The sequence below is a fragment of the Panthera tigris genome, chromosome C2 (genome assembly GCF_018350195.1).
Source record: "Panthera tigris isolate Pti1 chromosome C2, P.tigris_Pti1_mat1.1, whole genome shotgun sequence".
In the NCBI taxonomy this organism is placed as follows: Eukaryota; Metazoa; Chordata; class Mammalia; order Carnivora; family Felidae; genus Panthera; species Panthera tigris.
In genome coordinates, this window is record NC_056668.1 from 58,121,636 (window position 1) to 58,147,018 (window position 25,383).

Here is a 25,383-nt window from a genome sequence, read left to right on the forward strand (position 1 = left end):
TAAGGGCAAATACAAATTAAAAAATAAGAAGCCTAATTCTCTCCATTAAAAATGAGGGGGCAGACATTCTCCGCCCCCCCTCCCCCTTTTTAGAGCTTTTACATTAGAAAACTTTTAAGTTCTTAATGTATTTGAAAGGCACATAAATTCTGGAAAGGCTGAGTAAACAGCCGGGGAATGTTTCCATCAGGATCTGCAGGCTATCTCTTTGAAATGTAATCAGCAAGGAATATACACGCAATCTCCCAGTTTCCCTCTGGGGAATAGCCACAGAAATTGAGTGGGCACCTAGCTCCAAATTACAAGCCTACTTCCAGTTAAAAAGAGGAAATGTTCTCTTTGAAGGACATTTGGCAAATACATTACCAAATTAATTTAGGATGGATTATGTGTGGCAAGTGGTACAGTTAATTCTCTTGTTAGTTTAGGACTAGTCATTGTTAGTCTTGAGAAAATGTATACAATGGATTGTATCTGCTTGGTTCCATAAAAGGGCAAGATTCTTCTGTTTTTGCAGTCTCCTTAGTGAATTACCTGTGGTTTGCCTCACATCCCAGTTTAGTGCTTATTCAATAATGAAAGTTTCTACTTTTGTAGAAAGATTTTCTGGGGCAGTAGGGGATTTTGTTTTTCATTGTATTTCTCTAACAGTACCTCCATTCAAATTATCATTAACCTTCAGGTAATCAACTCTAGGAAAGATGTTAGGTGGCAGATTTTCTTATCTTGGATATATCTGAAATTCAGGAAATGCTGTCCTCAGTAAATTAAATGAAACAATGAAGTAAGAAAGAAAAGTCTTTTTTTTTAAAGTTGAAGACAGCGCAGATGTGTGTGTGTGGTTGGGGGCGGGGGGAGGGCGGTGGGGAACAGAGAGAGGGAGAGAGAGAAGCTGAAGCAAGCTCCATGCTGCCAACGCAGAGCCTGACGTGGGGCTCAAACTCACAGAACAGCCAGATCATAACCTGAGTGGAAACCAAGAGTCAGGCGCTTAACTGACTGAGCCACCCAGGTGCCCCTAAGAAAGAAAATTCTTAACAAAGCATATATTAAAAATTAGCTGTGTCCACTGAATACAGGTCAAAGAAATCTAGAGCTGCACTAATCTGTTTCTCCCATTCTCTTCTGTCAAAACCACTTCCTTGTCCAGGCTGGATAACTACAATAAATTTTAGGAAATATCTTCCAAGTTATCTAAAGCCTTCTTTTTTATGTATAGGAAATCTGGGATAACAGCCAACAGTCTGCCATTCTGTGTATGAAAAAAGTGGTGGGTATTTGTGAGTGTGTGTGTGTGTGTGTGTGTGTGAGAGAGAGAGAGAGAGAGAGAGAGAAAGAGAAAGAGGATATGAAGTAGTCTTGACACATTGTTATAACTTAGAATTAACCTTTCTCTTCCCCATTACCTTCAGGAAACAAAGAAAAAAAATTCAATGCAATCTAAAAGTCCCTCTCCTCAATGGTTTCTGTATCTTTCACACTGCCTAGAGGTCAGCAGCAGGCAACCAGAAATTTTCAGCATCACGAAGACAAAATGGCCCAGGACGTTTAGCCAGTGAGTAAGACTATTAGTGACTCATCAGTATGAATTAAGATATCCCAGATTTGGGGTAGAGTGGTTTGAGCAAACAGGCTGGACATTGCCCCATGGGTTGCTAGATTCATTCCAATGTAGAACAAAGGCTTCCTTGAGTGCAGTCAACGTCACAGGGATGAGGGCTGGAAATCAATCTGTCATTGCTGGGAATCACTCCTTAACTTTTCAGTTTCACTTTTACTTGGGCCACTAGATGGAGAAGTTGAGCTGAGTGAACGTGTTAGCCATGCTCGCGAAAATTTCCTATGGTTGTGTGAGGTAGCAGGAAAGAGCGGGACATTTATAATACACACATTTATTGCAATTAAAACGACTCTGGACTAAATAATCTACCCTCACTTCACAAATGAAAGTAAAGCAGCCCACATCCCACAGAAAGAAGCCAAAATAACGAAACTTAGAATCAGACCATTCTCTTTATCCTTCTCCGTTCTAACCCCAGTGCCTACTACATGAGAACTATAGGAATTGAATTGGAAATAAAAGCCTGGGTCTTGTTAAGCAGATGATGGTGAAATCAGAGGAAAGTTGAGTTGAAATCTTCAAATTTACTCTTCTATCCTTTGGCATTACTGTAGACAATTGGTGACCCATGCAAAGACTGTTTTGCTGTATCTCAAGATCATAGACTAATATAATAAAAATAGTTATTTGTTGAGAGCTTCCTATGATCCATGCACGTGTTATATGTTTTTAAATATAGAAGCATCTGGGTGGCTCAGTCGGTTAAACGCCTGACTCTTGATTTTGGCTCAGGTCATGATCTTATGGTTGGTGAGATCGAGCTCCACATGGAGCTCTGCACTGATGGTGTTGGAGCCTATTTAGGATTCCTCTCTCTCTGCCCCTCCTCCTCCTCTCTTTCTCTCAAAATAAATAAAACTTAAATGTTTTTAGATATAACTTCTCATTTGCTCATGCGAGCATTCTATGAGTAAATACTATTTCCTCTATTTTATAGATGAGGACACCCAGGCTCATAGAAGACAAGTTAATGGGGTTTTTGGAGTGGTTGTGGTAATAAGGTTCTGGGGTGATAGGGGTTTGGAGCCGACGGCCAAGAAAGAATTCTTGAAGACATCATTGGTGCAAAAAGGTGATTTTATTAAAAACAAGGGGACAGGACCTGTGGGCAGAAAAAGCTGTACTGGGGTTGTGAAGAGTGACTGGTTATATACAGTGGAGTTGGGGGAGGTAAAGTCAAGAAGAAATTTCTTAAAGGGATTTCCATATGCTAAAGAAGACTCAGAGATTACTGGAGGCCTAGCCATTGTCAAGCTAAGGTTGTTTTTCTTTATAGCAAAGCACTAACATTAAGACAGTAGGGAGTTCCTGGACTTTAGGCTATTGATAAGATTGCCTTTTTTTTTTTTTTTTTAATTGTACTAAGGTATTTGCAAACTGATGGACACTCATCAGTTTAACCATTTGTTTTCTGACATTTCCTTTGTTCTTGGGTGGCCAGAAGTGCTGAGGAATATTACATGTATCTCCCCTGGGAGGGGGGGGGGGAGTGGGCAGGATGTGCTAGCTTGTGTTTTGCCCTCAGCTTGCCTTATGTTCCCTCATCAGTGGGGTCTAGAGCCGATGGCCAAGAAAGAATTCCTGAGATGTCTTTGGTGCAAAAAGGTGATTTTAGTAAAGCACGGGAAAAGGACTCATAGGCAGAAAGAGCTGCCCCAGTACAGGATGGATAGACTGATATACTTGGGAGTTGGGGGAGATAATGTCAAAAGAAAGCTTTCCAAAGGGATTTTCATATGCTAAAGAAGACTCACAGGATCCTGGAGGCCTAGCTATTGTCAAGCTAAGGTTGTTTTCTCCTCTAGCAAAGCATTAACATTAAGACAGTAGGGAGTTCCTGGAGAAATGTGATACTCTGCCTGCCTCAAGTATTTGTCAATGGGCTGCAGGTTCTAAGGAAATTTAATTATATCTGCCATTTCCTTCTGCCTTTGTTTCCCACATTAAAGTGGCTTGCTCAAGGACACCCCATAATAAACAAGAGAGCTGGAAAGAAGTCCAAAAAAAGAGTGTGGACCTTATCTATTCACTGTCCTATTCAATTAGTACTTGTGAAAAGAGGAACTTGGCTTTGAATTCTGGTCTGTGTCATTCCGATGTGTCTGGAAAGACTGAAACATGCCAGATATTTGGAGTGTGTTGTGCTTCCCAGTTCCTGGGTAGCTTTCAAACGCCTGGCTGGTTCAACTGCCAAGGCAGGTTAGAGACCTTTCAGTGAAGAGTGATTCTTTAAGCTTCTTCAATCTCAAAGAATTGGATGCGATAGATCTAGCTCTAGCCTACTCCTTTGTAGACTCTTGTGGTTAGAGAAGGGAGCTGGGAGAGATATTTATCTGTAAGGAAAACCCTTATGGATCATTGTATGCTAGGAAAAGACCTGGTTAATTTAGGAATTCTTGTAGAGTTAGGAATCTAACACCTTAGCTAAGATTTCCCTGGTCTGCTTCCTTCCCAAAGGTCTTAAAGGGAGGGTCAAGACTGCATGGTGTGATAGTATTGAGAGGTATTCCTGAGGATAATTTTCCAACTGCTTACTTTGTGGTGCAGAGTATGAGCTGATTAGGAGTCCTGGCTAATGTCAGAGAGTTAGTTATGTATTTGAAACTGTGGCTATTTGTTGCTGGTATTCCCCATTAATGTGCATTTGGTTTGAAACAGGAGTTTCAGTACCTCCCTAAGTGAACTTTGGGGCTGGGATGTTCTCATATAGCTCCACTGACTTGCCAGGAACCGTAACACAGAGGGTAATTTTTGATGGTAAGAGGACCATTTGGCGACAAAATGGGAATTTGTCCAGCTTACTGAAAGGGCTCTTATAAATCTAATGACAGGTGGATGGTATAGCACTTCCCTGTCACTGTTTGAGCCACAAACGACACTTGGGAAGAATGTTCATTTGCAAAGTTTCCTGTTTCTCATTAGTAACACTAATATAGAACACAGAAGATTAAAATGAAGTGTCTGGGGGAAAAAATGACAAACTAGGTTTCAGCACTGTGAACGTTAAAAACTAAATTAAAAAATCCAAGAACCAAAGGACCAAGGAAAGCCTTTTATCTAAGAAAGTTAAAAGCAGACGTTCTGGGCTTTGTAAGCAAATAAGTGGGTTTCCTCTGAAGAGTCAAATGGAAGTGAACTCTAAGCACCCTTCTCAGGTCAAAGTCTGTGTATTGCGTTCTTTCAGATGAGGGGACAGTCCTGGGCACACAGACACCAATATCCTGTTGATAGGGGGTGGGTATCTGTCATACATGGTGCTGGGATTATTTCATATCTCAGTGCCTTGTTCAGGGTTTTTTTCCCCACGTGAAAATGTTTATACCCCAGGACACAAACATGATCAGACACTGACCACGACTGATATTTATGGAGTGTATCCTCTTCTCCAATGGCTCAGATATCCAAGATAAAGTCTAGGGAATTTAAAAAGCGTCACAAATTATACTGAATGTCCTTGCAGGATTTAAGGCCCCGTGTCATTACATCTGTGTGACTGAGTAATTTGCCTGAATTCCCTAAGTTCCATTATTTTCTCTGTAAAATGAGGCAATGATAGAACCCACTTCCTACAGTTTCTGTGAGGATTGCCTGAGAGTCCGGGGCTTACTGAGCTTGCTGTAAGTGACAAGCTACTACTGGTGGAGAGCTCCTTCCCCACCTGGCGTCTTGTTCAGGGTGGAGGGCTCTACTCTCTGTTGCCCTGACACTCATGGTCTGTCACCATCTCATTCATTCTGCTGAGGTGGAGTGGCTTATCAGGTTGATGAATCTGGAAGCAGGATCTCGACGTTCTTTGTCCAGCCCCTTCTTTCTGATTTGAGAATGAATTTGACCTTATGAATCTTACATTTTCTATTGTTCTCAGCTAGGCAGTAAGCTTAATGATATATACCTACAATGGTCAATCCACCAGTTTTGGGGGTCAGAAGGCAACCATGTTCTTCATGTCAGTTCCATCACTAATGAAGGTGTATGTGTGTGTGTGTGTGTGTGTGTGTGTGTGTGTGTGTATGTGTGGTTTAGTCTCTAACGGCCTTAATTTTTTCTTTTAAGTTTCATTTGGTTCAACACTTAGCAGAAGAAGGGCACTCATTAACAGGGTTCCTTCAAACACTATCAGAGCTGCTAGTTAACTATCACTGGGGGGAAAAAAGCTGTTGAGTTCAGTTTTATAGAGAAGTGATAGTAGTTTGATTTGACTTTCCCAACAGAAACAAACCAAACTGTCTTCTCTGCAAGGACGTTTTATGAATGGAGTCTTTACTCTTGGCCTCTGAAAATGTGTCTAGCACCAGCTGTAGAAGACAGCATTTAGCATTCAGGTTTCCAACCCCGGGTGGAAGCATGGTCCTGAAGATATAGATTTAAATGCTTATTAATTCTTCAGATATTTATTTTAGGATGTACTGTACTGGAGGCACATGTGGTATAAGAGCTAATCACGGGCTCATTTTCAAATCTGTGAGATTTTTGGCAAATTACACTCACCCTTTCAGTTTACACATTTGTAAATTGGAAATAATAGTACCTACCTCTCATGCTTGTTGTGAGGATTACATAAGCATTTGTTAAACACCTAGCATATAGAAAGCATGCAACAGCTCTTAACTGGTTGGGATTATTTTTTAAAAGGATGCCAGGCATCGGGCTCGTTGTTGTAGTGAATCGATGAACAAAATGGACACTGGAAGTTTCATTTAGGACTGAGTTACATTGTGTAAGTCTAAATCAGTTTCCATTCTTTACTATTTTAATTCACTGAGTGCTCCCCAAATAAGTGAAGTACAATGAATGACAGAAATCAATACTTGGTTTAAGATCAACATTTAAACTGCATTTTATTAGTGTTCTGTTTTTCACAAAATGAATCAAACCATTTTTACTCTAAGAGTATTATGCAAACTATCTAGGTGGCCTAAGCTTATTTTCTGGCTCTAAAACTAAAATTTGTTCTATGATTTTCTGAGATGTTCTAGATACTTAAATTAATAGATATTTTAAATGAAGAAAATTTTCCAAGAAATATGTTTTAGATGGAATGGTTGCAAGGTGCATACATATTTCCATGTGGCACCAGGATCATCCACACAGGATCCAGCTTGAACTTACTCCCTTCTGATGCAGGGAAATGTGTTTCAAAGCACATTCAAAACAGGAGGCATCTTGTGACAACAGCGCCGTTACATGCGTCAGTTTTCAAAATAGTATTGTCAACCATTCCTAACAGAGGTAGGAAGGGAAAAAAAAAACAGATGTAAAAGAACTTTCAGTCTTTCAACATTGACTTACAACCCCAAACAGGATATACTAGAGGGTCAGTTTCATTCCCGCAGGAAATACCTCCTGGTCATTATTGCTAAACGTGAGGAAGGACGTTGGGTGAAATGTGAGTTACTCCTGATTCACAAAGTGGTGGTAGTGTGGTATAAACTGGGAGTCAGAGTCCAGGAAGCCACTGGGGCTTGCTGAAATGGACAGGGACAGTTTATGGACTGTCAGGAGCATGATGTGTCATTGTGGGAAACACTGAGTCTTAGCTCTGGCTGTTACCACTCCTTCTCACAGCACTGGGATCGCCCCCAGTGCCAAGTGTAAAGGGTGACAACTTTCAGATCATGTATATTGGAATAATGCTTAGTAGTTTTACAATCATGTTGTTCATTACAAGGTCAATAAAACTATGTAAAATAAGAGAAGTGAGCACACCCATCCCTACTCTTACCTTTCTAACACCTAATTGAAACATTTGGGTTTATCTCTTCTGGATTATTTTCATGTTAAAAAAGCTGTATGTATGGGTTTGTCTTCCTTTTCATATTTTACATTGTACTGTATACAACTAATCTTTTTAATGGTTGGATGATATTTCCTCTAATGGATGTTCTGTAGCGAAATTAAATACTTTCTTACTATTGGACACTTGGGACTCTTTTTAATTTTTTGGCATTAGAAATACTGGTGCACTGGACAGTTTGTACATATGTCCACTTCACTACTTTGGATTATTCTCTTTGGATTGGTTCCCAAAAGCAAATTCATGGAGTCAAAGTGTATGAACATTTTTATGACTTTTGTTTCAAATTCCTTTTGCTCATCTACCAGCAAAATATAAGAAAAGTATTTTCATTTCTGTTTCATCAACTCTATTTCAAAGGAAACAGATGTTACCATGGAATAAAATTTGTTAATTTGAAAAAGCAAATGTTGATACTTCGTTATTTTATTTCGTACTTCTTATTTTCTCTATAGTCTGGGTATTGTCTTTTTCCTGAAGAAAAATTTCCTGAAGGCAAATTTCCTTAAATTTGCCTATTGGAGTCATGGTGTTTTCCTGATAATTTTGCATATACTTTTCCCAGGTAAAGATGTTGATCATAATACAAATAAATCTTGCAAATAGTTTTTCATGAATACAATTTATTGTCAGATTGGTTGACATACAACATGCAGTGCTCATCCCAACAAGTGCCGTCCTCAATGCCCATCACCCATTTTCCCCTGTCCCCCACCTCCCACATCCACCCTCAGATTGTTCTCCGTATTTAAGACTCTCTTGTGGTTTGCCTCCCTCCCTCTCTATTTGTAACTATTTTTTTCCCCTTCCCTTCCCCCATGGTCTTCTGTTAAGTTTCTCAAGATCCACATATGAGTGAAAACATGGTATGTGTCTTTCTCTGGCTGCCTTATTTCACTCAGCATAATACCTTCCAGGTCCACATTGCTGTGAATGGCATGATTTCATTCTTTCTCATTGCCAAGTAGTATTTTATTGTATATATAAACCACATGTTTATTTTTGAGAGAGAGTGAGGGAGGGAGCAAACCGCTACTGGGGGAGGGGTAGAGAGTGCAAGAGAGAGAGAATCCCAAATAGGCTCTAGGCTCAGCTCAGAGCCAGACATGGAGTTTGATCCCACAACTGTGGGATCATGACCTGAGTCAAAATCAAGAGTCAGACACTCAACCAACTGAATCACCCAGGTGCCCTTAATCTATTTTTAAAACGGTCTTTGTCACAGGAAGTAGCATCTAAGAATTAGAAGTTTTTAAATGGAGATACAAAGATTTATCTGAAGGTCATTTTTTAACCCAGAGATATGCTTTATGTAGATTAGAATCATATAAAGCCTGCACACGCTCTCTCTCTCTCTTTCTCTCTCTCTCTCTCTCTCTCTCTCTCTCTCTCTATATATATATATATATATATATATATATATATATATTTCCCCATTGGTGCTGCATTTTGAACAACCAACAGCCAGCAGACTGGTCTACTCCCTAAACGTCTTGCTGTCTTGTGTCCCTTTTCTAAACATCCTCTTCCCTTCTCAACAAAGGCCGTGTTTATGTAAAACAGGAGTTGTTTCTCTTTGGATTCCTTTGAGTTTAAGCTGCCACTCTCCACAGTGTATCTTGTGTTGTTATATAACTGCCTTCTAATCAGTTTTGCTTCCTTAACTAGAACAGAAACTTGAAAATTAAAGTCATCACGAACTACCTGTTTATATCTTCCATCATACATGGCAGCCTGAAAAATGACTTCCTGGGTTGGGGGGCAGCCAGTTTTGCATGTACAATTAAGTAGTAGAATGTAGAGAGGAGACCATGAGTCTATAAAGTTTTCAGAAATCTAGATCAAGGAATCTTATTTTAAAGTTAATTTTCCAAGTTAGAATTTGGAAATAGTGTCATTAGAAGAATGAACTGGCTATTGGAAAGTGACCATATTGCAAATAATGGCTAGTGGAAAGTGATATAATTCACACTGTCACAAAAGAGCCACATAAACATGGCTTTAGCCTGTATCTCCAAAGACAGGCATGATCCGGATCACATTGAGGAAACTGAGGCAGCTTACCAGATTTTCATTTAGTTTTATTCTAGATGACCTCATAGACGTCCATTTCCTCCTTGATACTATCCAATAGCCCTGTAGATTCTTGAATCTAGAAATGGAGATAGGAGATAGGAGTCAAATTCTGAGACTATTAATAAGAGTCAGATTTATAAAGCAGGACAGATGTCAAATCTGGTCTACAGAGCAGGGGACTGAGAATTAGAACTTCTGGCATTGGCAGCGCTGTGTGCTCCATCCTGGACGCCAGAACACTTTGTAAGGAGCTGCTGGATTTGGGGCATGGGACTTTTTATTATGTAAAGGTATAGCCACAGTTCTAGAGTGTGGTGGGAAGAGGGGTTGGGGGAGGAGGAAGGGAACTGGCCCAGAAACACCCATAACCAGGATCTAACATCAGGGAGAAAAAGCATTTACTAAATAACACAAGTTGACAATTGTCTCCATAAGACTCACTCGGTGGTGTTTTTACCATTTAATAAACTGTCTCTCATTTCCACACTATTTTCTCTATATTAACCGCCTCACACAATCAGTTTTTTTTTTTTTTTAATTATGAAAACGGAGCACTTTGGGGGAATCTGTACAGGGAGATCATTAGCTTCCCTGGCTTCTCACTCAGTTCTTCAATATCTACTATTAAGCTGACTCCTATGAGTGAGGCAGCCTGCCCAGGCTAAGGAGAAAGAAAGGCTAACCAGTGGCCTCCAGGTACCATCTAATGCTGGAAGCCGAGCTATCCAATCCAACCAGCCTGATGGCAGGGCCCCAGGCAGTGGACGGATCGGGACTGCAGGGCGGCCCATAGACAGTGAAGCTTCTTGTACTCCCACTTTTATGTAATTTGGCCTTAATAAAAGTACCTGGGGAATTGTCTGTTGGGGAATTGCCCTAGACAGGCCCCCTGGGAAAAGAACTATTGGGGAAAGAAATAAGGTTCCACAAGGAAATTGTGCGGCCCTACGTTTAGCCCTTGCCACCCCCTATAAAGACTCCTCTACCTGAAGGAAGGATAGCCCCATATATTTCCCAGCCAAGGAGGGGCAAATGGATTTGAAAGCCCCACACCGGCAACAGAGGAGTGTATCTATGGGCACAAGTTACTCCAACTCGTAGGCCCACTTGGCCCCCAGGAGGCATTCCAGATGATGACTGAACCTAGTCGGTTAAAGTACAGAATGGTCCATTAGTTCCTAGGTGCATTGTGTCTCTGAGAATGTATAAGGTGTGGTTCCTAAGGCCCTCCTGGCCCCCTCCTGGCATCTCACACCGAGGGGAACATTTTTGTTCCTCAAGCCACAAATGGTTCAAGGAAACAACTAAGAGGTCATGTCCCTGTAACTGTTCCACTTGAGGTGTTGAGAGATAGATGACCTTTCATGAAAACAGCAAAGCAAATGCTCTATAGATTATAGATAAATGTAGATACATAATGAAAATAACGTAAGAAATTAATCAATAAGCAAAGGGCAGGAAGGAACGTTACAAGAAAATAACCATGTTATTCCTTAAAGGGTGATTACCCATAGGAACATTTTTAGAATTAGGTAATGCTAGAAAACATAGATGATGCATGCTACAAGGAAATTGCTAACAAATATATAATGCCACGTTTGCCACAATAAAACAGCCAGTTCAACACAATAAAGCAGCCAGTCCATTTTTATTTTTATTTTCTTTTTTTCACTTTTTCGCCGATGTCATTCATCCTTCGGGAGCCCCTGGACCTGCTGGAGTTGGACTCCGGCAATCTAACATTTTGTCTTAAGTGTTCTCCTCATCTTCTTCATTTTTGAAATTGTAATTTCCCTTTGTTATTTCCTAGTCTTCTGCAGCAGCCATGTTTGAGAGAATTAGAGGAGATGCCTGTATCCCTATTGTTTTAGAAATTTAGTGCCTGGAGGGCACAAGAAGTTTGGAGTAGTCTACCATGTTAAGAAGGGGTTAGCAGAGAGTAACAGAAATTAATGGGTACAGATTGCTTGTTATGTGCCAAACGCTATGCAGTGTACTTTCCATTTCTTTAATCTGCATGGCAGCACTACACGAGATACGTATGGTTATCATTCCTGTTGTCTAGATGCAGGAAGTGATGCTTAAACAGGTTAAGAAAACTGTCCAAGGTCATGTGGCTAATAAGTGATGGAACCAGGAAGTAAACCAGGAATCTCATGCCAAAGCCTATATTCTCAGCTCCTATGCTATTCGGTCTACAGTTCCAGGCACTGAGCAACAACCAGGAAATGTTTGAGGAAAAGATTCCCCAGAAAGACCCCAAAATATTAAAAAAAAATTTTTTTAATGTTTGTATTTATTTTTTTATTAAAATTTTTTTTAATTTTACTTTTTATTTTTTAAAATTTACATCCAAATTAGTTAGCATATAGTGCTACAATGATTTCAGGAGTAAATTCCTTAGTGCCCCTTACCCATTTAGCCCATCCCCCCTCTCACAACCCTTCCAGTAACCCTGTTTGTTCTCCATATTTATGAGTCTCTTCTGTTTTGTCCCCCTCCCCGTTTTTATATTCTTTTTGTTTCCCTTCCCTTATGTTCATCTGTTTTGTCTCTTAAAGTCCTCATATGAGTGAAGTCATACGATTTTTGTCTTTCTCTGACTGACTGATTTCACTTAGCATAATACCCTCCAGTTCCATCCACATAGTTGCAAATGGCAAGATTTCATTCTTTTTGATTGCCGAGTTATACTTTATCCATTTTTTCCATTCATCCATCGATGGACATTTGGGCTCTTTCCATACTTTGGCTATTGTTGATAGTGCTGCTATAAACATGGGGGTGCATGTGTCCCTTCGAAACAGCACACCTGTATCCCTTGGATAAATGCCTAGTAGTGCAATTGCTGAGTGGTAGGGTAGTTCTATTTTTAGTTTTTTGAGGAACCTCCATACTGTTTTCCAGAGTGGCTGTACCAGCTTTCATCCCCACCAACAATGCCAAAGAGATCCTCTTTCTCTGCATCCTGGCCAACATCTGTTGTTGCCTGAGTTGTTAATGTTAGCCATTCTGACAGATGTGAGGTGGTTTTGATTTGTATTTCCCTGATGATGAGTGATGTTGAGCATTTTTTCATGTGTCGGTTGGCCATCTGGATGTCTTCTTTGGAGAAGTGTCTGTTCATGTCTTTTGCCCATTTCTTCACTGGATTCTTTGTTTTTTGGGTGTTGAGTTTGATAAGTTCTTTATAGATTTTGGATACTAACCCTTTATCTCATATGTCATTTGCAAGTATCTTCTCCTATTCTTTTGGTCGCCTTTGAGTTTTGCTGATTTTTTCCTTTGCTGTGCAGAAGCTTTTTATTTTGATGAGGTCCCAGTAGTTCATTTTTGCTTTTGTTTCCCTTGCCTCTGGAGATGTGTTGAATAAGAAGTTGCTGCAGCCAAGATCAAAGAGATTTTTGCCTGCTTTCTCCTCGAGGATTTTGATGGCTTCCTGTCCTACATTTAGGTCTTTCATCCATTTTGAGTTTATTTTTGTGTATGGTGCAAGAAAGTGGTCCAGGTTCATTCTTCTGCATGTTGCTGTCCAGTTTTTTCAGCACCACTTGCTGAAGAGAGTGTCTTTATTCCATTGGATATTCTTTCCTGCTTTGTCAAAGATTAGTTGGCCATACATTTGTGGGTCCATTTCTGGGTTCTCTATTTTGTTCCATTGATCTGAATGTCTGTTCTTGTGCCAGGACCATACTGTCTTGATAATTACAGCTTTGTAGTTTAGTTTGAAGTCTGAGATTATGATGCCTCCTGCTTTGGTTTTCTTTTTCAAGATTGTTTTGGCTATTTGGGATCTTTTCTGGTTCCATACAAATTTTAGAATTGTTTGCTTTAGCTCTGTGAAGAATGCTGGTGTTACGGTGATAGGGATTACACTGAATATGTAGATTGCTTTGGGTAGTATTGACATTTTAACAATATTTGTTCTTCCTATCCAGGAGCATGGAATCTTTTTCTATTTTTTTGTGTCTTCTTCAATTTCTTTCATAAGCTTTCTATAGTTTTCAGTGTATAGATTTTTCACCTCTTTGGTTAGATTTATTCCTAGGTATTTTATGGTTTTTGGTGCAACTGTAAATGGGATCGATTCCTTGATTTCTCTTTCTGTCACTTCATTGTTGGTGTATAGGAATGCAACCGACTTCTGTGCATTGATTTTATATCCTGCAACTTTGCTGAATTGATGATTCAGTTCTAGCAGTTTTTTGGTGGAACCTTTTGGGTTTTCCATATAAAGTATCATGTCATCTGAGAAGAGTGAAAGTTTGACCTCCTCCTGGCTGATTTGGATGCCTTTTATTTCTTTGTGTTGCCTGAATCCAGAGGCTAAGACTTCCAGTACTATGTTGAATAACAGTGGTGAGAGTGGACATCCCTGTCTTGTTCCTGACCTTAAGGGGAAAGCTCTCAGTTTTTCCCCACTGAGGATGATATTAGCGTTGGGTCATTCATATATGGTTTTAATGATCTCAAGGTATGCTCCTTCTATCCCTACTTTCTTGAGAGTTTTTATCCAGAAAGGATGCTGTATTTTGTCAAATGCTTTCTCTGCATCTGTTGAGAGGATCATATGGTTCTTGTCCTTTCTTTTATTGATGTGATGAATCATGTTAATTGTTTTGTGGATATTGAACCAGCCCTGCATCCCAGGTACAAATCCCACTTGCTCGTGGTGAATAATTTTTTCAATGGTTTGTTGGATTGGGTGGCTAATATCTTGTTGAGGATTTTTGCATCCATGTTCATCAGGGAAACTGGTCCATAGTTTTCCTTTTTAGTGGGGTCTCTGGTTTTGGAATGAAGGTAATGCCAGCTTCATAGAAATAGTTTGGAAGTCTTCCTTCCATTTCTATTTGTTGGAATAGTTTCAAGAGAATAGGTGATAACTATTCCTTAAATGTTTGGTAGAATTCCCCTGGAATGTCATCTGGCCCTGGACTCTTGTTTTTTGGGAGAGTTTTGATTACTACTTCGATTTCCTTACTGGTTATGGGTCTGTTCAAATTTTCTATTTCTTCCTGTTTCAGTTTTGCTAGTGTATATGTTTCTAGGAATTTGTCCATTTCTTCCAGATTACCCATTTTATTGGCATATAGTTGCTCATAATATTCTCTTATTATTGTTTTTATTTCTGTTGTGTTTGTTGTGATCTCTCCTCTTTCATTCTTGATTTTATTTATTTGGATCCTTTCCTGTTTCTTTTTGATCAAACTGGCTAGTGGTTTATCAATTTTTTAAATTCTTTTAGAGAACCAGCTTCTGGTTTCATTGATCTGTTCTACTGTTTTTTGTTTGTTTGTTTGTTTGTTTTTGGTTTCAATAGCATTAATTTCTGCTCTAGTCTTTATTATTTCCTGTCTTCTGCTGGTTTTGGGTTTTATTTGCTGTTCTTTCCCCAACTTCTTAAGGTGTAAGTTAGGTTGTGTATCTGAGATCTTTCTTCCTTCTTTAGGATGGCATGGATTGCTATATACTTTCCTCTTATGACTGCCTTTGCTGCATCCCAGAGGTTTTCGGTTTTGGTGTTATCATTTTGATTGACTTCCATATGCTTTTTAATTTCCTTTTTAAGTGCTTGGTTAGCCCATTCATTCTGTAGTAGGATATTCTTCAGTTTCCAAGTATTTGTTACCTTTCCAAATTTTTTCTTGTGGTTGATTTCGAGTTTCATAGCGTTGTGGTCTGAAAATATGCACGGTATGATCTCGATCTTTTTGTACTTACTTAGGGCTGATTTGTGTGACAGTATATGGTCTATTCTGGAGAATGTTCCATTTACACTGGAGAAGAGTGTATATTATGCTGCTTTAGGATGGAATGTTCTGAATATATCTGTTAAGTCCATCTGGTCCAATGTGTCATTCAAAGCCATTGTTTCCTTGTTGGTTTTTGATTAGATGATATATTTATTTTCGATACAGAGTGAGACAGAGCATTGAACGGGGTAGGGTCAGAGACAGAGGGAGACAAAGATTCTGAAGCAGGCTCCAGGCTCTGAGCTGTCAGCACAGAGCCCCACGTGAGGCTCAAACTCTCAACCATGAGATCATGACCTGAGCCAAAGTCAGATGCTTATCTGACTGACCCACCCAGGTGCCCCAGAAAGACCCCAAAATATTAAGGGAGGGAGTGAACTTCCTGCTTTTATGCAGGGGATGGGCAAGGAGTATTTAAGAGAAGTGTTGGCCTCTTGAAGATCAGAGAGACACAAGAGAAACACCTTCAGCCTCCCCCACAGAACCTGTAATCACCTTTCATTCAACATACATTTGTGAGTAGAGATTCAGGGGAGAAGCAGCATGCGTTCTCAGAGTTACATATGCAGTGCTAATGGGCAAAATGGACTTGATGTAAAACCTATTTCTAATAACCAAATACACAATTTTCTGGCTTGTATATTTTTAGCAGACATCTCTCAGGTTCTGGGTATTATAATCAGCATCTCCTGGAGTAATACAAACAGCTTGGCACAAACTAGATTTAAAAATAAATTCTCTACCCTATCTGGAACTCTCAAGGATTCAGTCTACAGGCAGGCTGGTGTAGATGTAGTGAGGTACTTCCATTTTATTCCTCTGCCCCAGTTTCATTTCCAGGGCCCTACAGTGTTTCATAACTTGGGATCTTGCTGTAAAGTTGGCCCAGGATTTTGAAGATCCCAAGATCCCCAAATTACCTATCCAAGTTCATAGCAGAGTGTAAAATTAATATTTGGGGGATTTTCTGAAGAACTTAGGTTAGCCTGGGGTAGATTAAATTAGTGCATTTATTACGGAGCTCCTGCTTTGTGACAGGCCTTGTGGATAATCGGGCAAACTGTCTTCAGGTTGGGAGCTCCTGGATGCAAAGCCAAGGTAGCAATGAAGGCTTCAGACCAGTCAAAATTTCAGCCCCAGGTGGAAACATGGGAGGAGCTCGTGTACATGACAACCCTTGCCACCCCAGTAGTACGTGGTTGCTAATGTTCAAAAGGAACATTCTGGTATCTTCTGAACTTCCTTTCTATTTGTCATTTATTTAATATTTAGCTAAAAATATAAATACAATTTCCACTGTACCCTAGTCTAAGAGACAGTGCTCATATCGAAATCTGTAAAATGATTAGCAGGTAAACTCCTCCCGATTAAGAGTTTAAATTCCAGACTCTCTTTTCCCCAAAATAAAGCTTTTAAAAGTACTGTTTTAACTTACCTCACTCTTTGTTTCACATTGAAGATCTTTATATAGTCTGCTTGTAGCTGGTTCGAAAAAGACTGTGTTAGTTCAAGCACTGAAACAAAGGACTATTTCAATTAATCCAACTATCACATTAGACCAGGTTTAATCATTCACACTCAGGGCCTGTGATTTGAAATTGGTGGTAAACTCAATTGGTGGGAAGAAGGGTCACTTTTTTCAAAAAAGGCTTAAAAGTCTTTTATAATAAACATTATGTAGTGACACCTGGGTGAGTCAGTTGGTTAAGTGTCCCACTCTTGATTTTGGCTCAGGTCATGCTCTCACGGTTCATGAGTTCAAGCCCTGCATCTGGCTCTGTGCTGACAGCACAGAGCTTGCTTGAGATTGTCTCTCTCTCTCTCTCCCTGCCCCTCCCCTGCTTGCTCTCTCTCTCTTTCTCTGAAAATAGATAAATAAATGCATTTTAAAAACGATTATGTAACAAACAAAGTTTAGAAAGAGAAAAAATTACCTATTGTTCTATCGTCTCAAACACATTTATGTTAATGTGTGTTGAGAATGAATGCCGGGCCCACTGGTAATTGGAACAGTCACGCAGTACAACACTACTGTCATTATTACTACTATATAAAATATTTTAATTTGGGGGAAGAGCTAAAATTCTCTCATTAAACTTTTTCCCCATATTATTTTGATTACATGATTATACATGTTTATTTTTATAGTTGAAATATAGAATAATTTCTACCATAACATGGATATTCTCAGTCTGAATTCACCCATTGGATATCAAATATGGCAATTAAAATTATTTCTCAATGCTCTAGATAGAATCCATACAATAGTTCCCAAATACATCTATGGGTATTTTATAAATGGAAAGTAAGTTCTCAGTTACTCAAAGAAATCTAACTCACATGTTGGTGTTGTTGGAAGAGATGCTTTATGTGAAGGTACATACTTTCTAGTGTTCCATCTGAATTTTTTCACATCAACGAAATTTTGAACAATCATTACCTTTGTGAAATCTTCAGTGCCTTGCACCTGAAGTTTGACAGAATATAAGGTAATAAATGAGTATATATCATACAACTAAATGTTTCTCTGGTAAGCTCCTAACTATCTCAAGACCTCTCTAAATATCTGGGCTGAAAAGTAAACATAAGTATGAGACAGCTACCTTAAAATACCTGGATGTGTTGGCTTTTTGAAACTCAATATTCCATATACTTTCACTGATTTTTAAAGTTTCGCTCATTTCTCTTACAAATGAGAAAAATGATTATGAGTTAATCATTAACGGTCCTTTAAAACATCACCAAGAGAGATTTTCTATGTGGCGAAAAGAAAGTTTAAAAAATAGTGGATTTCAGGGTGCCTGTGTGGCTTAGTCGTGTCCTACTTAAGTGTCCTAATTGGGCTCAGGTCATGATCTCACAGCTCTGTGCTGCAGCTCAGAGCCTGGAGCCTGCTTCTGATTCTGTGTCTCCCTCTCTCTCTGCCCCTCCCTGCGCACGCTTTGTCTCTCTTTCCTTCAAAACTAAATAAACATTAAACAATTCTTTTTAAATAGTGGATTTCAAGAAATCCTTCAACCTGTGGGTGGTTTTGGTATTTTTGGAATCACATTGGTACTCAAATCTACAGTAAGTGGGGCTTTCTGTCTAGGAGAGTAGACAGACTTGGGTAGGTTTTAGGCTGCCTTGAGAATCTCTTACTTGGCCATCTAAATTCCCAACCAGCACCCACACCCAAGCTCTGTTATTATGTATTCAAGCATAGAGGTAGGGAGCACCACAGTTAAGAGTAATGTCTTACTTCCTCTCATGTGGCTATCACGTTGGTGCTGGTGGCGTCCACTCAGAAAATTTTTTCTTGTGACCCCCTCTCACCTTGGGATTCCTCCTATCCCCACCTCATGTTTTTCTTGTGTCTCAAATCTACCCTGTAAGTACTTCTATCATAGCTGCACACGTTTTCTTAATATATTTATATGTTTTTCTTTTCACTTAGTTGGCAGATTTTTTGAGGGCAAGCTGCAGATCTCATTTGTCTTGATCACTTTAGCATCTAGCACTGTTTCTGTCATATATTAATTGCTTAAAAATATATGCCTAATTTAATTGACTCTAGGTACCTCTTTCAATTTACTTTCTGTAGCTATGTTTTGTATCCCCTGATTCCTCCTGACATGTGCCTCTCTTATGCTACCCAACACACACACACACACACACACACACACACACACACACAGAGCTTAAATATGAGGAGTCTTTCACTTCTATATTCACTTGAAAATTAGCTGAGGAAATACCACTGATACTCAGTTCAGCATGGGCCTGGCAGAGCCTTTCTAGAGTACTGTTGATGCAGTCCAGAGAAAGTGGTCCTTCTGCATTGTGTAAATGAACTTAATAGACCCTCTTTTGTTATTTACAACAGCACCAAAATCTAACTATAGCCAAAAGGTACAACTTGGCCAGCCTCATTAACATTGAACAGGGATATCTTGGTGTTTGGGCTACCCTTTGCCAAAGGTATCAGCGGACTTGGGGTATGTGTGCTGTGTATGTGTGCTTCTGGAGTGGTAAGGGAAAGGGAGAGGATGGAAAGGTGGAAAAGTGGCAATTTTTGTAATGTTAACACATTGTTGGACATATGGCATATTGACCCGAAGACATGAATCAACATTTCCCTACCTGATAGCATGTTATAGGAATTAAAGAAGGTGCCTTATAAGCTTTCCGTAACTGACAATCTTCTACAGCTCCATGTATGAGAATGACATAGATTACAGTTTCATCATAGATATCAGTTTTGGTGTTCTTTGGTATGTCTTTTATGCAGACGTTACAGAGTTTTAATTGCATCTTGTAGTTCCAATCCTACAAGGAAAACACAGTTTCATAACCTATGGTTTATAAGGTTTAATACAAATTCCTAAATAGTTAATTAATAACAGTACTTTAATAAAACTCCATTCAGAGAGAAGAGTGAGTTCATACAAACACTTCTTACCTTATAAGATAAACGTTCCCTGATTTTTTTGGCAGTAATAGAAAGACCAAGTTTTAGCCACATTTTATATTCAATGTGAGGACAACATTGCTCAAAAGCTTCATACAAGTGACTTTTGGGAATAAAACATGTCTGAAAAAAGGAGGATACAAATTTAATATTTCATTCTGTACACCTATAGTTTAAGGATATAAGGTTTCCTCATTTACATATAACATTAAAACTAAGAATTTAAATGATGTAACATTCATGTTGTTGCCTGGAAATCTGATAAGATGTGTACAGTAGTAAATATTGGTGTGATTTTGTCATAAATTAAATATTAAAAGGCTACATGCTCCAATGAGATGTTCGTTATTATTGTTATAGATTCTGAAAAAAAAAGAAAATAAAGTATAAAAAATTATTTAAACTTTAACTAAAGATATGAATATTTCTAAAAATACATTATTTTAGAGAAGTAAACTTTTTAACTAACAGTAAAATGCCAATGCTAGCAATGATCAGAATATTGGCTATCAGGAATAAGCTATTAAGAATATACAAGACACTGTGTATGTTGCTTTTTATTTCTCATGGGTAAGTATGTACGAGTGGTATTGCTGGGTAATATGGTAATTGTGTGTTTAACTTTATAAGAAAGGGTTGAGACATTTTACAGTCTCATCAGCCATGGGTGGGAATTTTAGTTGCTTTATGTCCTTGCCAATACGTGGTACTCATTATCTTTATTTTTAGCCGAAGTAGTGGGTATGTAGTGATACCTCATCACGACTTTTAATCTGAATTTCTCTGAGAGCTAATGATATCAAGCATCTTCTCTATGTGCTTCTTCTTTTGTGAAATGTTTGTTCAAATCCTTTGTGTAATTAAAAACAATTTTTTTAAGTTTATTTATTTATTTTGAGAGAGACAGAGACAGCTTGAGTAAGGGAAGGGCAGAGAGAAAGACGGAGAGAGAGAATCCAAAGCAGGTTTTGTGCTGCCAGCGCGGAGACTGATGCAGGGCTCAAACTCAAGATCGTGACCTGAGCTGAAACCAAGAGTTGGAGGGAACTTAGCCAACTGAGCCACATAGGCACCCCATTTTTCCCAATTTTTAATTTGGTGATTTGTCTTCTCATTTTTGAGTTGTAAGAATTCTTTATAAGTTCCATTGTCAAGTAATTTTTCAGATAGATATTGTGAAAAATTCCCCACCGTCTGTGTTCCATATTCTTTATGGTGTCCTTTAAAACAGAAGAAGATTTTAATACTAGTGACATTCCATTTATCAGTATTTCCTTTTATGGTTAGTGTTTTTTGTGTCCTGGAAGAAATCTTTGCCTACATCAAGATCTTTGTGTCCCTTTAGAATTTTTGTAGCTCTAATTTTAATGTTTAAGTCTACAATCATTCCAAATCAATTTTTGTGCATAGTGTGTGGGGCCAAGGCTCATAGCTTCCATGTGGATATTTGGAATTTTCAGGATCGTTTGTTGAAAATGATATTATTGTTAAAGATTGATTGACTGTGTATATATGAATCTGTTTCTGGATTTTCTTCCTTATTCCACTGATCTATATTGTCTTAATCTTAAGCTAATTCCACATGGTTTTGATTATAAGGATTTATAATAAGGCTTTAAGTTAGATAGTATAGTTTGTCTAACATTATTCTTTTATAAGTTTTAATTCACGTGTATGTAATATACAGTGTTATATTAATTTCAGGTGTATAATATAGTAACTCAACAATTCCATATATTAGTCAGTGCTCATCAAGATAAGTATACTCCTGGGGCTCCTGGGTGGCTCAGTTGGTTAAGCATCCAACTTTAGCTCAGGTCATGATCTCATGGTCCATAAGTTTGAGCCCCTCATCGGGCTCTGTGCTAACAGCTTCGAGCCTGGAGCTGCTTCAGATTCTGTGTCTTCCTTTCCCTTTGCTCCTCCCCTGCTCGCTCTCTGTCTCTGTCTCTCTCTCTCTCAAAAATAAATAAACACATTTAAAAAAAAAAAGGTAAGTGTACTCTAAATTCTCTTCACCTATTTCACCCATCCCCCCATCTTCCTCCCCTCTGGTGACCACTTGTTTATTCTCTAAAGTTAAGAGTCTGTTTTTCAGTTTCTCTCTCTCTCTCTCTTTCCCCCCTTTGTTTGTTTGTTTTTTAAATTCCAATGAAATCATATGGCATTTGTCTTTCTCTGACTGACTTATTTCATTTAGCATTATACTCTCTAGATCCGTCCATGTTGATGCAAATGGCAAGATTTCATTCTTTTTTAATGGCTGAATAATATTCCATTGTATAATATTCCATTGTATATACATATATACTAGATCTTGTTTACCCATTCAGTTTATCCATTCATCTATTGATGGATGCTTGGGCTGCTTCCATAAATTGACTATTGCAATTTGAGTATTGACTATATATCCCTTCAAATTAGTGTTTTCAAATTCTTTGGGTAAATACCCAGTGCAATTAGTGTATCTTAGGGTAGTTCTATTCTTAATTTCTTTGAGGAAACTCCATACTGTTTCCACCATGGCTGCATTAATTTGCATTCCCACCAATAGTGCACAAGGGGTCCTTTTCTTCCACATCTTTGTGAACACTTTTTTTTTCCTTGAGTTTTTGATTTTAGCCATTCTGACAGGTGTGAGGAGATATCTCATTGTAGTTTTGATTTGCATTTCCCTTATAATGAGTGATGTGTCTGTTGGCCATCTGTATGTCTCCTTAAGAAATGTCTATTTATATGTTTTGCCCATTTTAAAATTGGATTATTATTTATTTTCTGGTGTTGGGTTGTATAAGTTTTTTATATATTTTGGATACTAACTCTTTATCAAATATGTCATTTGCAAATATCTTCTCCCATTCAGTAGGTTATCTTTTAGTGTTTTGTTTTGTTTTGTTTTGTTTTGTTTTGTTTTGAGAGAGAGGTAGAGAGAAAGGGTACAAGTGAGTGAAGGGCAGAAAGTGAGAAGGAGGGAGAGGGAGAGAGAATTCCATGAGGGGCAGAGAGAGAGAGAGAGAGAGAGGGAAAGAGAGAAAAGTGAGGCTCACCTGAAGTGGGGCTCATGTGGACCCAAAGTGGGGTTTGAGCTCACCCAAAGTGGGACTTGAACTCATGAACTATGAGATCATAACCTGAGCCAAATTTAGATGTTTAACTGACTGAGCCACCCAGAAACCTGGTTATCTTTTAGTTTTGTTGGTTGTTTCCTTCACTGTGCAGAAGGTTTTTATTGTCATGTAGTCTCAACTAGTTAATTTTTGTTTTTATTTTCCTTGCTTCAGGAGACATAATTAGAAAGTACTGTTACAGCCAATGTCAGAGAAATTACCACCTGTTCTCTGTTCTAAAATTTTATTATTTATTTATTTATTTATTTATTTATTTATTTAAGTCAACTCTATGCCCAACATGGGGTTTAAACTCATGACCATGAGATCAAGAGTCACATGCTCTACTGACTGAGACAGTCAGGCACCTCTATTCTAGGATTTCTATAGTTTCAGGTCTCACATTTAGGTACTTAATCCATTTTGAGTTTACTTTTGCGTATGGTGTAAAAAAGTGGTCTACTTTACTTTTTTGCATGTAGCTGTCCTGTGTTCCCAACACCATTTTTTGAAGATACTGTTGTTTCCCCCCCATTTATTATTCTTGTCTCCTTTGTCAAATGACCATATAATTGTGGGTTTATTTCTGGATTTTTTATTCTATTCCATTGATCCATGTGTTTCTTTTTGTGCCAGTACCATACTGTTTTGATTACTACAACTTTGTATTATAATGTGAAATCTGGAATTGCAATACCTACAGCTTTGTTTTTCAAGATTGCTTTCACTGTTTGGATTCTTTTGTGGTTTCATTCATATTTTAGGATTGTTTGTTCTAGTTCTGTGAAAAAATGCTGTTGGTATTTTGATAGGGGTTACATTAAATCTGTAGATTACTTTGGGTAGTACAGACACTGTAACAATATTTGTTGCTCCAAGCCAAGAGCATGGAACATCTTAATTTCTTTCATCAGATTAGGCTGGGGGGAGGGGAGAGGAGTTAAGACGGCAGAAAAGTAAGGGGACCAGGATTTCCCTTGTCCCTCAAACACATCTGAATTGAAGTCAAATCACTTGGAACACCCAGAAAATCAATCTGTGGAGTGGCAGAAGGATCTCCACAGGTGGAGGGAGACAGCTTGGTGGGATTGAGGTGCATGTATGTGAATTGGGGAGATAAAATGGCATAGGCACAGAGGGTATGGAACCCCTTCTGTGGAGAGACAAAAGGAGAAAAAGAAAAGAGGGGCTGTGAAATTGCAATATTGAGTTAGCACAAGAGGAAAACCTCTCCAGACCATGGACTAGCAAATGAGAAATATGAAGAGAACCAGTTTCTATTTTGCAACAGCCGTTTGAAACTTGGAGTTTTCAAAAATGCACAACTTTCTCCAGACCAGAGCTGGCCATTGTGTGCACCTGGCAGGGAGGGGAGCTAGACCCAGGGCAAGGCCCGAACACATGAACTGTGAGATCATGACCTAAGTGGCAGAAGTTGGATGCCTCCCTGACTGGGCCACCCAGGTGCTCCCAGATATTGTTTCATTTTATGGAATCACTTAGTTCTCTAATTCTCCCCGGTGATCTAGTAATTTCTGTTCCCTCCTTTTTTCAGTTTCATCATTTTCAATAATTTTATCTTCTAATTTTTTTTTTTATGTTTATTTTTGAGAGAGACAGAGACAGAATGCAAGTGGGTTGGGGCAGAGAGAGAGGGAGGCACAGAACCCAAAGCAGGCTCCAGGCTCTGAGCTGTCAGCACAGAGTCCGACACGGGGGCTCAAACCCACGAGCTGTGAGATCATGACCTGAGCCGAAGTCGGATGCTCAACTGACTGAGTTACCCAGGTGCCCCAATTATTTTATCTTCTATTTCACCTATTCTTTCCTTATTATTTCTATTATTTGTCTTCTAGTTCTTTGACTCTTAAAATGTTTTCTGTAACGTTTTATTTATTCTTGAGAGAGAGAAAAACAGAGCATGAGTGAGGGAGGGGCAGAGTGAGAGAGGGACACAGAATCCGAAGCAGGCTCCAGGCTCTGAGCTGTCAGCACAGAGCCCCACTTGGAGCTTGAACTCACAAGCCCCAAGCTGTCTGACACTCAACCAACTGAGTCACCCAGGCACCCTTGACTCTTTTTTACTGCTATCTCCAATTAGGTGTTTTTAGTTCTAAAATTTCCATTTGACTCTTTTCTGTATTTCCACAATATCCTGATATTTTCTATCTCGTTTCTCATTAAGGATATATTTTCCTTTAATTTTTTGAACATATTTCAAAGAACATAGTTCTTCACATCTATTATCAATAATTATTTAGTGCCTAATCCATATTTTGGACAATTTCAATGTTGTTTTCTATCCATTGGGCACTTTTTTCACACTATAGACCACATTATCATGTTTGTTTGTTTAGTAATTCATTATTGTTATTCTGTAACCAGAAACAGAAGGCTATAATATGTTTATGAAAATCTCAGGTATCATATAATTTTACTTGTAAATATTCTAATATCCATCACTGAATAATAGACACATTAAGTTTTCCCTTACCCTCTTCCTTCTCCCATTCCTTTTTATATGTCATTGGTGTGTTGAGAAAAAAAATGGATCATTCATTCTGTGGACCTCCCACATC

The 25,383-nt window shown here is 38.7% G+C and overlaps 1 protein-coding gene across 6 annotated transcripts in view; it reads right to left on the reverse strand.

The window, feature by feature from the left end:
- Nucleotides 1-6,428: 6,428 nt before the first annotated feature.
- The window catches only part of SLC9C1 (solute carrier family 9 member C1), a 107,877-nt gene continuing 88,922 nt past the window's right edge, over nucleotides 6,429-25,383 (reverse strand). For all 6 annotated transcript variants that reach the window (XM_042956548.1, XM_042956552.1, XM_042956549.1 and 3 more), the window contains 6 exons: nucleotides 19,689-19,820; nucleotides 19,370-19,555; nucleotides 17,588-17,714; nucleotides 16,683-16,729; nucleotides 9,480-9,567; nucleotides 6,429-6,841 (listed from right to left, as the gene is read on the reverse strand). In XM_042956548.1, coding sequence (XP_042812482.1) covers nucleotides 9,502-9,567; nucleotides 16,683-16,729; nucleotides 17,588-17,714; nucleotides 19,370-19,555; nucleotides 19,689-19,820 — 558 coding nt within the window. In that variant the 3' untranslated portion in view covers nucleotides 6,429-6,841; nucleotides 9,480-9,501. The remainder of the gene's footprint in view (nucleotides 6,842-9,479; nucleotides 9,568-16,682; nucleotides 16,730-17,587; nucleotides 17,715-19,369; nucleotides 19,556-19,688; nucleotides 19,821-25,383) is intronic.